The 12,352-nt window shown below is 39.8% G+C and overlaps 1 protein-coding gene across 3 annotated transcripts in view; it reads right to left on the reverse strand.

Moving 5' to 3' along the window:
- Positions 1-12,352, reverse strand: part of LOC138853757 (uncharacterized) — a 500,968-nt gene that overhangs the window by 387,673 nt on the left and 100,943 nt on the right. For all 3 annotated transcript variants that reach the window (XM_070092293.1, XM_070092295.1, XM_070092294.1), the window contains one exon: positions 3,581-3,713. In XM_070092293.1, coding sequence (XP_069948394.1) covers positions 3,581-3,713 — 133 coding nt within the window. The remainder of the gene's footprint in view (positions 1-3,580; positions 3,714-12,352) is intronic.

Raw genomic sequence — 12,352 nt, forward strand, 5'->3', positions numbered from 1 at the left:
AACCATGACTCTGAAACTTATCAGGCACTGCAGCTGGGCCTAAATTGCATATATTCAGTAGACGACTTTTTTTTCCCCAGGTTCTTTTTGCAATAAGTAAAACCTGTCCTCTTTCCTCTTTAAAAACGCATTATTTGCGTCTTGGAAAAAATCTTTCGGGTGCCCAAAGACACCCCTGTTCCAGAGGGTGCCCAATAACACTCCTGAGGGTGCTCAAAGATACTCCTCTGGAGAGTGCCCAATCCAGAGGGTACCAAGAGATATTCCTCAGGATGGTGACCTAAGGTACTTCTCCAGAAGATGCCCACACATTCCTCCTCCAACGGAAGGGTACCTCGACGCTCATTTATAAGTTACCCACATAATCCTCATGAGGGTGCCCAGACACACTTTCACAGGGGTACCCAAAGATACTCCACATTGTTTTCTATTGATGGTTGTAGGGATCATTACCCCCCGACCTGTTGGAGACCAGGACTCGAAAACTCGAGCGTAAATATTACAGTAATAAAACCTATTAACAAGCACACAGGAATGTGAAGGTAGGTGTATACTGTAAGTTTAAGTTAGTAATAACTAGGGTGCATTAATACATCCAGATAGCGCCCACAAACACCTCGAGAGGGTGCACACAAACACATCTCGAGAGGGTGCACACAAACACACCTCGAGAGGGTGCACACAAACGCACCTCGAGAGGGTGCACACAAACACCTCCAGTGAGTGCACACAAACACACCTCCAGTGGGTGCATACAAATATTTCCAGAGGGTGCATACACACCCCCCCCACACACACACACCACCACCAGAGGGTGCATACACACACACACCCCACCAGAGGGTGCATACACACACACACACACACACACACACACACACACACACACACACACACACCACCAGAGGATGCATACACACACACACACACACACACCCCACCAGAGGGTGCATAAAAAAAGCACCTCCCGAAGGAGTACAAAAAAAAAAGCACACACACATTAAAATACACTAGTATACACACTATAACAGACACCCAATAACGCGCACATACACTAAAACACAGACACAAACACACACAAGGACACGCACGCACTCATGTACGTACGTACGAACGCGCACACACGCACACTAAAACACACACACACACAAAAAATGACCAAGTGTCTATCGCCAAGTACCTCTGACAGCTGGAACGTAACTAACCCACCCACCTGGAGAAAGAGGCAACCAAGCTAGATGCAATGAAGGGTAGGGTAGCTCCGATAGCTCCGACTCTCTGGATGAAAAAAAAACCTTCAATGGCACCAGGTAACCTTCAAGGGGGCAGTGCTCCGTCATATTCATCCAAACATCGAAATACTTGTATCATTTTCTAGATAACTTGAACGATAACATCATGAATCTTCGCCCTTGTACTCACTTGTTTTCATGGCAAAAATACTCCCATTATGCTTCAGTCATAGTATATTGTATAATGCCCTCAAAATTAATTTTCACTTTTTTCATATTCATTCCCTCTCATTTTCAATTTCTCTCTCTCTCTCTCTCTCTCAACACAAACACCCCCCCCCCACACACACACATACTCGTTGCATCCCTCGTTGCTTATTCTACATAAGGTCTGTCAACTAACCAACAGAACAATAACAAACATTCTATTACACACATCTCTAGCACATTCCACACACTTGCTTTTTCCTCACATTCTTGAGAGTCTCCGCAATGCATCTTCCTGTTCTCTTCCTTATAGAACTTCCTCTCCACTTGCTTGTAGTAATTCCTCCTGTAGTAGTAGTAGTAGTAGTAGCAGCAGTAGTTCCACTTGTAGCAATTCCACTAGTCATGGCTTTAGCAATTCTGGTCTTGCTTGTAGATCCTGTTGGTTTGAAGTAATTCCGCCTTTCTTGCAGCAGTTCCACTTCTAGTGCTTGTAGTAATAGCTCCATTTTTTGTTTGTAGTAGTAGTTCCACTTATCTTGCTTCTAGTAGTAGTTCCACTAGTTTGTAATAATTACATTGGTCTTGCCTGTATTAGTTCCAATTGTCTTGTTTGCAGCAGTTCCTTGTGCAGCAGTTTCTCTTCTCCTGCTTGCAGCTGTAGGCTCTTCTCTAACTGAGCCTGATGTTTACATTCTTCCTGAACAAAGATTACATATTGCTGACTCGTTCACCACAAACCTGCAAGTCATTTTATTACCAAGAGTGACACTGACATTACATCTTGTTTTATGACAAATATCTGTGTATAATATAAACAGAAGGGAACACATTACCTTGTCACTCATGATAAAAAGAAAACTAGCTTCATCCAGCTTACGAGCACTATGCGAGGTGTCTAGTCAAAGACCTTTCCCATTTTATCACTATCATCAGTGGACCTGGTGTTGACTCCGGGCATCATGGCCTTTACGACCCAGTCTCGTGATCTCACTTTGTGGGTTATGTTTTCCAGGTACCCAAATGCGGCGCGCGCGCGCGCACGAACGCACACGCAAACACGCAAACACACACACACACACACACACACACACACACACACACACACACACACACACACACACACACACACACACACACACACTTAACACCAAACTGACTAAAGTGTCCGAGCCCAAAGACAACAATGTCAGGGAGATGAGGATCACTCTGGGTATTCTCCTAAATTTATTACGGGCAGACCTTGAGACACTATCTTACAGTGAAACTTTGAGACAAAGAAATCAAATCTTAATAATTCAGAATTTCAGGGATAAGCTAAGTCAATAATGCATTCTGAAGGATCACGTGTTGGAAGATTTCAGCAGAAAGTGAAGAGAGAGAGAGAGAGAGAGAGAGAGAGAGAGAGAGAGAGAGAGAGAGAGGGGGGGGGGGAGGGAGGGAGGTTGAAAAACCGACGCACAAGAAGAGTCCTTACTGAGTGACAAGTGTCAGCATGGATGAAGTATTTTTGGCAGGTAGCATGATAGGAGTACTGACTTAAGTAAAGGTGGGTTTGTTACCTGTTACAGCAGCACTAGTCATCACGTTGGTCACATTTACGCGCACAAACAAGAATATGGAAGTCAAGTACCGAACAGACACAGATAAACGTTTTACTTAAGAGAAAATAAGCAAGCGAATAAAGCTAAAAAGAGAGAAGAACATGATTAAGCAAACGAAAAAGACGAGTAGAGAGAATATAAAGCAAGATGAGAAAAAGAAATGAATAGAAATAAAAACGGTAATAATTAAAAGACAGATAAAGAATAAATGTCACAATACTGTGATTGGAACAATTCACAAATAACTCACACTGAGGAGAGAAAACTACAAAAAAAAACGAATCAAAAGACATGTCAAAAGACATGGAAAGAAAGCCAACACGAGATCAGGTCACGAGTGCGCTGAAGATTACAAAACTTTACAATGTATTGAGAAAAGCAGGTGTATACATGAACAAAACGAGAGATAATACCTGTATATAAAAAAAATAATAAATAAAGAAAGGAGAAATAATAAAGGTATATTAGAGGAAGAATAAGAGCAGGAGTAACAAGGCACAAGGTGAGGGCGAGTACAGACAGGTGGTGATGACTTACCTGCGGCGTTGTGTGGTAGAGGCCGCCGCGAGGGACTGGTGAAGGGGAAGTATGGGGAGTCTGGGGCGAAGGTGGCACCATCTGGCCCCCCAGTGGCACCACCCACCGCCCCAACGTAGCCACCACTCACGCCCTGAAACACAAACGTAACACTCATTACCAACCAACAAGTAGTACATAAACATGGTTCCGGGTGAACCCGAACTAGGGTCGTTACTTATATGTTAAAACAAGCGCCTAACCTGTATGAGCCACACAACTCTCTTAAGATTCAGGGAGGTGACATCCCCAAAACTGCACCAGTGCACCACGATGATCACACAAGTGATGCACGTATGTAACATGATCAGTGCATGTATATGTAACCGGGGCACCAGGTGTTAGGAAATAGTATGCCCAACGTTTCACCCATGCCGGGAATCGATCCCGTGCCTCTGCAACACGACGGCACTACGTGTGTGGGGTACGTCACCAGGCTAAACTGGGCTCGTGTCCACATGCCATACCTACCCCTGAGCCCCAGTCTTTCATCAGTAGAAAAAAAAAAAAGTCTTCCAGTGACGAGAGGACAAACAACGTTTGATGGACACAAATTACAACCGCTCAGATATGATGAGAATGAAGAGTTAATTCATCGAAATCACAAGACAGAAAGGAAAGTTAGTATGTAAATCATTCAAAAGACTTTCGTTTTAAACTTACTATGTAAGACAGAAGTGTAATGCACAAATACATCACGTACATTATGTCCACTATATAATTAACTGGAAAACGAAATATAGCATTCACAATCACGAAATATTTTTAAACGCCTTCGTGCACGAAAGATGAATTAGGAGAGCTGCTTTATATCCCCTTGCAATTTTTTCGTCTTCGATAGAGGTGATTTTCACACTTATTTTGGTATATCTATCTTCTCCACCTATAAGTGCGAATTCAGCAGTTTTATAGCTTCAATCACAGCACTTACATCACAGGCCTGTGCAGTTACACAATTCCACGAGCACTGCATGCATGAAAATTAGACAACTCTGAGCCTTAACCACTTTCGCAAGCTCCTGAATATACACTTGCTTTCACTCAAACATGAGGAATCGTCTCCAATTAATGCACCGCCAGAAAGTTTGCAGACTACGCCATGTTTAGGACACGTAGATTAAGAATAAAGTCGTAACTCTACTGGGATTCCCACCGCGGTCATAAAATACAATGCAATACAAATATGCAGTAAATCTTAAGAGTGTGGGAAACACTTTACCAAGACCTGTCACATAAATACTCAGGAATCTCACACTCGCACAACATTTACGACTTGTGTGAAGGTCTGAGAGCTGGCCGCGGGGGCGATGATCCTCCGGACATAACATACGAGGTGAAGAACAGCAAGGTGCTACAACATGATCGTCCCCAGTACTAGGAGTCAGTCACCTGGGATAAACAGTGGCCCCGTGTAGGCAGAACTATCACGCTATATTTATATGACTTTAAGCTCGTATTTCAATTTTTTGACCAGATGTTCAACTAATAAAAGCCTATATTTAACCACAACTAAATTAAAAAAAAAAACGGCAGCGATACGTCTGGCAACGAGGTGGCCGAGTAAAATTAATAAACGTTGAATTTTTAAGGTGTATTCCCTCTTGGTTACAAGAATGGTCTGTTGTGATTATTATTATAATCAAGGGGGAAGCGCTAAACCCGGAGGATTATACAGCGCCTGGGGGGGGGATGTGGAAGGCATTCAGGCTTAATTCGGGGAACTGGAGCACAGATCCAATTCCCTAAATCAAGAGCCCCTCACCAACATCAAGGAACCTTCCTTGGGGGGGGGTCTGTTGTGAGAGTCATTCAGTGGATGAGGCTCGATCCACTGTCCTCTAATTGCGAGGCACTGGCGTTATTAAGGATTTGTTAGATATAATGCCCGTAGACTGCAAACGGGCCATTAAGATTTCAGTTCACTAGTACACCCTACAATATGGATTAATGTAAACTTTCGGTATATATAAACTGATATACATACACATCTCTCAGTGTATATACCGATATACATCCCTCATGTATAGATGCACAGATACACACATCACAGTGCATATACAAAAGATACACATCTCTCAGTGCATATATACACTTAAACAAATTTCTAACTGTATCTACAGATATCTTTCAGTGTACATACACAAACGCATACCTTTCAATGCATATACACAGACACACACCTTTCAATATACATACCGTGTGAGGAGGAATGTTACAGAAATTAAGGAAAGATCCTAGACTTCACCTTACGAAAGCAGACAAAGGAAATGCGGTAGTAATTATGGACAAGGTAGATTACAGGGGAAGAATAAACATGATATTTAGGAGACACGGAAACTCACGCGCCTCTTAAGGCAACAGAATTTTTTTCCCCTCTTCCAAAATTCTAGGGGTCGTACCCATAACATTAAGTGGAAGCAGCCTGGAAAAAATCTTGAGTGTTTATTATTACTTTTCTGGATGTGTGCATTAATCTTCATGTTGTGGGGATATTTACAAAATATGCATTTTTTCCCCCCCCAAGTGTGAGAATTTTTCAACTAAGTTTGTGATGGTGAGTAAAAATGCGAGTGTCCCAATCGTTGTGATGCATGTGAGAATCAGTATAGTGTGTTAACGTTTGGCAGACCGACAGCAAAGTTTTCCAACTGGTTTTTGCCACTTTTTTTTTTCTGCGCATTAGAATCGCAACTATGATAAATAATTATCTTGTCATACCAACTCTTATTTCACAACCTATACTTTCCTTGATAAGGGTCGCATTGATGTGCGGTGCCTTCATTGCTAGAAGTGATAGAGGCAAACTCAATATACAATTTCAAGAACAGATATGACAGGACCAACGAGGTTAGGAACCAATAATGCCGGCGATTATTCGAGTTGTTTACGAGGCAGAGCCATGAGCGGAGACTCGACCCCCGCAAACACAACACTTTACTCACACACAATACCTCTACGTCTCTGATCTCATTACATTTAGAGCAAAAATAAACGAGTACTTAAAATCAGTGAAGCGATCAGTACGCTTTCACCCGCAGGGAAACTAGTTAAGTTCACCAATATATGTAAGACAAGCAGAAACCACCTGCAGCTCTGCCAAGAGAATCTCTCCTTCAGGAAACATTCCAGCCATTAACTACCTATAAGCCACAAACGGTTCCCAACAACGTCAATGAGAATTGGTGTCTAAATACCTACAAAATAGCAGTATGTATGTGTGTGTGTGTGTGTGTGTGTGTGTGTTATATATATATATATATATATATATATATATATATATATATATATATATATATATATATATATATATTATATATATATATATAAATACATATTTTTTTTATTTTATTTTTTTATTATCACACCGGCCGATTCCCACCAAGGCAGGGTGGCCCGAAAAAGAAAAACTTTCACCATCATTCACTCCATCACTGTCTTGCCAGAAGGGTGCTTTACACTACAGTTTTAAAACTGCAACATTAACACCCCTCCTTCAGAGTGCAGGCACTGTACTTCCCATCTCCAGGACTCAAGTCCGGCCTGCCGGTTTCCCTGAATCCCTTCATAAATGTTACTTTGCTCACACTCCAACAGCACGTCAAGTATTAAAAACCATTTGTCTCCATTCACTCCTATCAAACACGCTCACGCATGCCTGCTGGAAGTCCAAGCCCCTCGCACACAAAACCTCCTTTACCCCCTCCCTCCAACCCTTCCTAGGCCGACCCCTACCCCGCCTTCCTTCCACTACAGACTGATACACTCTTGAAGTCATTCTGTTTCGCTCCATTCTCTCTACATGTCCGAACCACCTCAACAACCCTTCCTCAGCCCTCTGGACAACAGTTTTGGTAATCCCGCACCTCCTCCTAACTTCCAAACTACGAATTCTCTGCATTATATTCACACCACACATTGCCCTCAGACATGACATCTCCACTGCCTCCAGCCTTCTCCTCGCTGCAACATTCATCACCCACGCTTCACACCCATATAAGAGCGTTGGTAAAACTATACTCTCATACATTCCCCTCTTTGCCTCCAAGGACAAAGTTCTTTGTTTCCACAGACTCCTAAGTGCACCACTCACTCTTTTTCCCTCATCAATTCTATGATTCACCTCATCTTTCATAGACCCATCCGCTGACACGTCCACTCCCAAATATCTGAATACGTTCACCTCCTCCATACTCTCTCCCTCCAATCTGATATTCAATCTTTCATCACCTAATCTTTTTATCCTCATAACCTTACTCTTTCCTGTATTCACCTTTAATTTTCTTCTTTTGCACACCCTACCAAATTCATCCACCAATCTCTGCAACTTCTCTTCAGAATCTCCCAAGAGCACAGTGTCATCAGCAAAGAGCAGCTGTGACAACTCCCACTTTGTGTGTGATTCTTTATCTTTTAACTCCACGCCTCTTGCCAAAACCCTCGCATTTACTTCTCTTACAACCCCATCTATAAATATATTAAACAACCACGGTGACATCACACATCCTTGTCTAAGGCCTACTTTTACTGGGAAAAAATTTCCCTCTTTCCTACATACTCTAACTTGAGCCTCACTATCCTCGTAAAAACTCTTCACTGCTTTCAGTAACCTACCTCCTACACCATACACTTGCAACATCTGCCACATTGCCCCCCTATCCACCCTGTCATACGCCTTTTCCAAATCCATAAATGCCACAAAGACCTCTTTAGCCTTATCTAAATACTGTTCACTTATATGTTTCACTGTAAACACCTGGTCCACACACCCCCTACCTTTCCTAAAGCCTCCTTGTTCATCTGCTATCCTATTCTCCGTCTTACTCTTAATTCTTTCAATTATAACTCTACCATACACTTTACCAGGTACACTCAACAGACTTATCTCCCTATAATTTTTGCACTCTCTTTTATCCCCTTTGCCTTTATACAAAGGAACTATGCATGCTCTCTGCCAATCCCTAGGTACCTTACCCTCTTCCATACATTTATTAAATAATTGCACCAACCACTCCAAAACTATATCCCCACCTGCTTTTAACATTTCTATCTTTATCCCATCAATCCCGGCTGCCTTACCCCCTTTCATTTTACCTACTGCCTCACGAACTTCCCCCACACTCACAACTGGCTCTTCCTCACTCCTACAAGATGTTATTCCTCCTTGCCCTATACACGAAATCACAGCTTCCCTATCTTCATCAACATTTAACAATTCCTCAAAATATTCCTTCCATCTTCCCAATACCTCTAACTCTCCATTTAATAACTCTCCTCTCCTATTTTTAACTGACAAATCCATTTGTTCTCTAGGCTTTCTTAACTTGTTAATCTCACTCCAAAACTTTTTCTTATTTTCAACAAAATTTGTTGATAACATCTCACCCACTCTCTCATTTGCTCTCTTTTTACATTGCTTCACCACTCTCTTAACTTCTCTCTTTTTCTCCATATACTCTTCCCTCCTTGCATCACTTCTACTTTGTAAAAACTTCTCATATGCTAACTTTTTCTCCCTTACTACTCTCTTTACATCATCATTCCACCAATCGCTCCTCTTCCCTCCTGCACCCACTTTCCTGTAACCACAAACTTCTGCTGAACACTCTAACACTACATTTTTAAACCTACCCCATACCTCTTCGACCCCATTGCCTATGCTCTCATTAGCCCATCTATCCTCCAATAGCTGTTTATATCTTACCCTAACTGCCTCCTCTTTTAGTTTATAAACCTTCACCTCTCTCTTCCCTGATGCTTCTATTCTCCTTGTATCCCATCTACCTTTTACTCTCAGTATAGCTACAACTAGAAAGTGATCTGATATATCTGTGGCCCCTCTATAAACATGTACATCCTGAAGTCTACTCAACAGTCTTTTATCTACCAATACATAATCCAACAAACTACTGTCATTTCGCCCTACATCATATCGTGTATACTTATTTATCCTCTTTTTCTTAAAATATGTATTACCTATAACTAAACCCCTTTCTATACAAAGTTCAATCAAAGGGCTCCCATTATCATTTACACCTGGCACCCCAAACTTACCTACCACACCCTCTCTAAAAGTTTCTCCTACTTTAGCATTCAAGTCCCCTACCACAATTACTCTCTCACTTGGTTCAAAGGCTCCTATACATTCACTTAACATCTCCCAAAATCTCTCTCTCTCCTCTGCATTCCTCTCTTCTCCAGGTGCATACACGCTTATTATGACCCACTTCTCGCATCCAACCTTTACTTTAAATCCACATAATTCTTGAATTTACACATTCATATGTGTATATATATGTATATATATATATATACATATATATACATATATATACATATATATATACACATATATATACACACATATATATACACACATATATACACACATATATATACACACACGCATGTATACACACATGCATATATACACATATATATACACACACACACACACACGCATATATACACACACACGCATATATACACACACACATATATACACACACACACATATATATGTGTGTATATATATATATATATATATATATATATATATATATATATATATATATATATATATATATATATATATATATATATATATATATATATATATATATATATATATATATATATATGTCGTGCCGAATAGGCAGAACTTGCCATCTTGGCTTAAATAGCAACGCTCATCTTGCCATATAGGACAAGTGAAAATTTGTGTATGCAATAATTTCGCAAAAATCATTCTGAACCTAACGAAAAAAATATATTTCATTGTGTTTGTTTAGTATTTAATTATTGTAAACAAATCTAAAATATATTTAGTTGGGTTAGGCTAAAATAAATTGTTCTTGTTATAATAAGGTTAGGTAAGTTTTCTAGGTTCCTTTTGGTGCAAAATTATAAATTTTTACATCAACATTAATGAAAAAATATACCTTTAAATGTATAAGAGAAAATTTTAGAAATTACTTAATTTTAAATGAGTTCTTGCTAATTGACCAGTTTTACATATTCGGCACGACATATATATATATATATATATATATATATATATATATATATATATATATATATATATATATATATATATATATATATCGTGTCGAATAGGTACAGTTGGTCAATTAGCAACAAGTCATTTAAAATTAAGTCCTTTCTAAAATTTTATCTTATACGTTGAAAGATATATTTTTTTCATTATGTTAATGTAAGAAATAGTAATTTTAGTAATTTTGTACCAAAAGAACCTTAGAAAACTTACCTAACTTTATTATAACAGCTGCAATTTAATTTAGTAAATCCAACTTAATATATTTTAGGTAATTTTACAATAATTTAATAATAAACACACAATGAAATATATATTTTTTCGTTAGCGCCAGAATGATTTTTGCGAAATTACTGCATACACGAATTTTCGCTTGTCTTATTCAGCTAGAGGAGCGTTAATATTTAAGCCAAAATAGCAAGTTTTATCTATTCGGTACGACATTATATATATTATATATATATATATATATATATATATATATATATATATATATATATATATATATATATATATATATATATATATATATATATATATATATATACACATGCAAAACAACCACAGGGAAGTTGAATGATAGCTCTAGACCTTTCGTGCTGCAATTAACACATCATCAGGAGCTTGCCTGGGAAAATGCGGGAGGAACTATTCCAAATCCTGGACACTGATCTAACTCCGCACGACGAGAGATTTGTGCAAAATACCTCCACTAAACAGCAGGGTCGCGACAAATACATCAAGAAAGAATTCGACGAGTGTCAGAGGTCCCCGACTCTGTAAGGTCCTCCCTCCCTCTGTGTATAAGGGAAATTGACAACAAACTTCTGGGCGTCAAGAGGATCATTCGCTGGACTGCGTGTGGCCAGTAGTAACAGTCTGGATGATAGGCCTTGATCCTTCAGGAGGCCTGGTGTGGTACAGAGCCATGGGTAGTAGCATTCTTCAGGAATGTCTTCAGATGTGAAAACACCTGAATGGAAATGCCTGAGCACTTTTGTGCATTTACGCACATTGTATAAATGTACGAAATCACTGATGTGTTTTCCTGTATTTTAAGATACATAGTAAAAAAAATATCACAAACAGATACACGATAAGGAATCGTGCGAGGAAAACTCGCCCGCATGGACCTCTATGCCTATTTCAGTGTTGAAAAAGTGGAAGACAGCTAGATTTATTTTTTTTAAACTCTAATCAGTGTGGCACATTTCCGCTGAGGTCCTTAGGTCTTCTTCTTGGATGCGAGTCACAAAAGTCGACTAAAACTTAGACAGCATGTGTTAGGAGCCTTGTTCATATATCTCGTCCTACCCAAGACTGAACCCAAGTTCTTCTGACTATGACCTGAGCACAACCACAGCTATGACATACTACGATGTTCCTTTGTTCTTAAGTTCACGCATTGTGGTTATGTGAATCCAGCTACATTGTGGTCAAGAGGGTCATACTGAACTGTCATGTGGATCAAATACCACTGTGGTTTAGTGGATCAAAATGCATCGTGGTCATCTTATGTGACCGATTGAAGGACAACTACTCAAACTCACGCACGACACAGCGTCACATTTGACTGAAGCTACGTTAAATGCATACAAAATAGAGTATTAATAATAATTAAAAAAATTCTCCCCTCAAAACCAGCCCAGGCCCACAACTTTCCTCCTAAATTAAGCTGGAGG

This window comes from Cherax quadricarinatus, chromosome 39, assembly GCF_038502225.1.
Source record: "Cherax quadricarinatus isolate ZL_2023a chromosome 39, ASM3850222v1, whole genome shotgun sequence".
NCBI lineage: Eukaryota > Metazoa > Arthropoda > Malacostraca > Decapoda > Parastacidae > Cherax > Cherax quadricarinatus.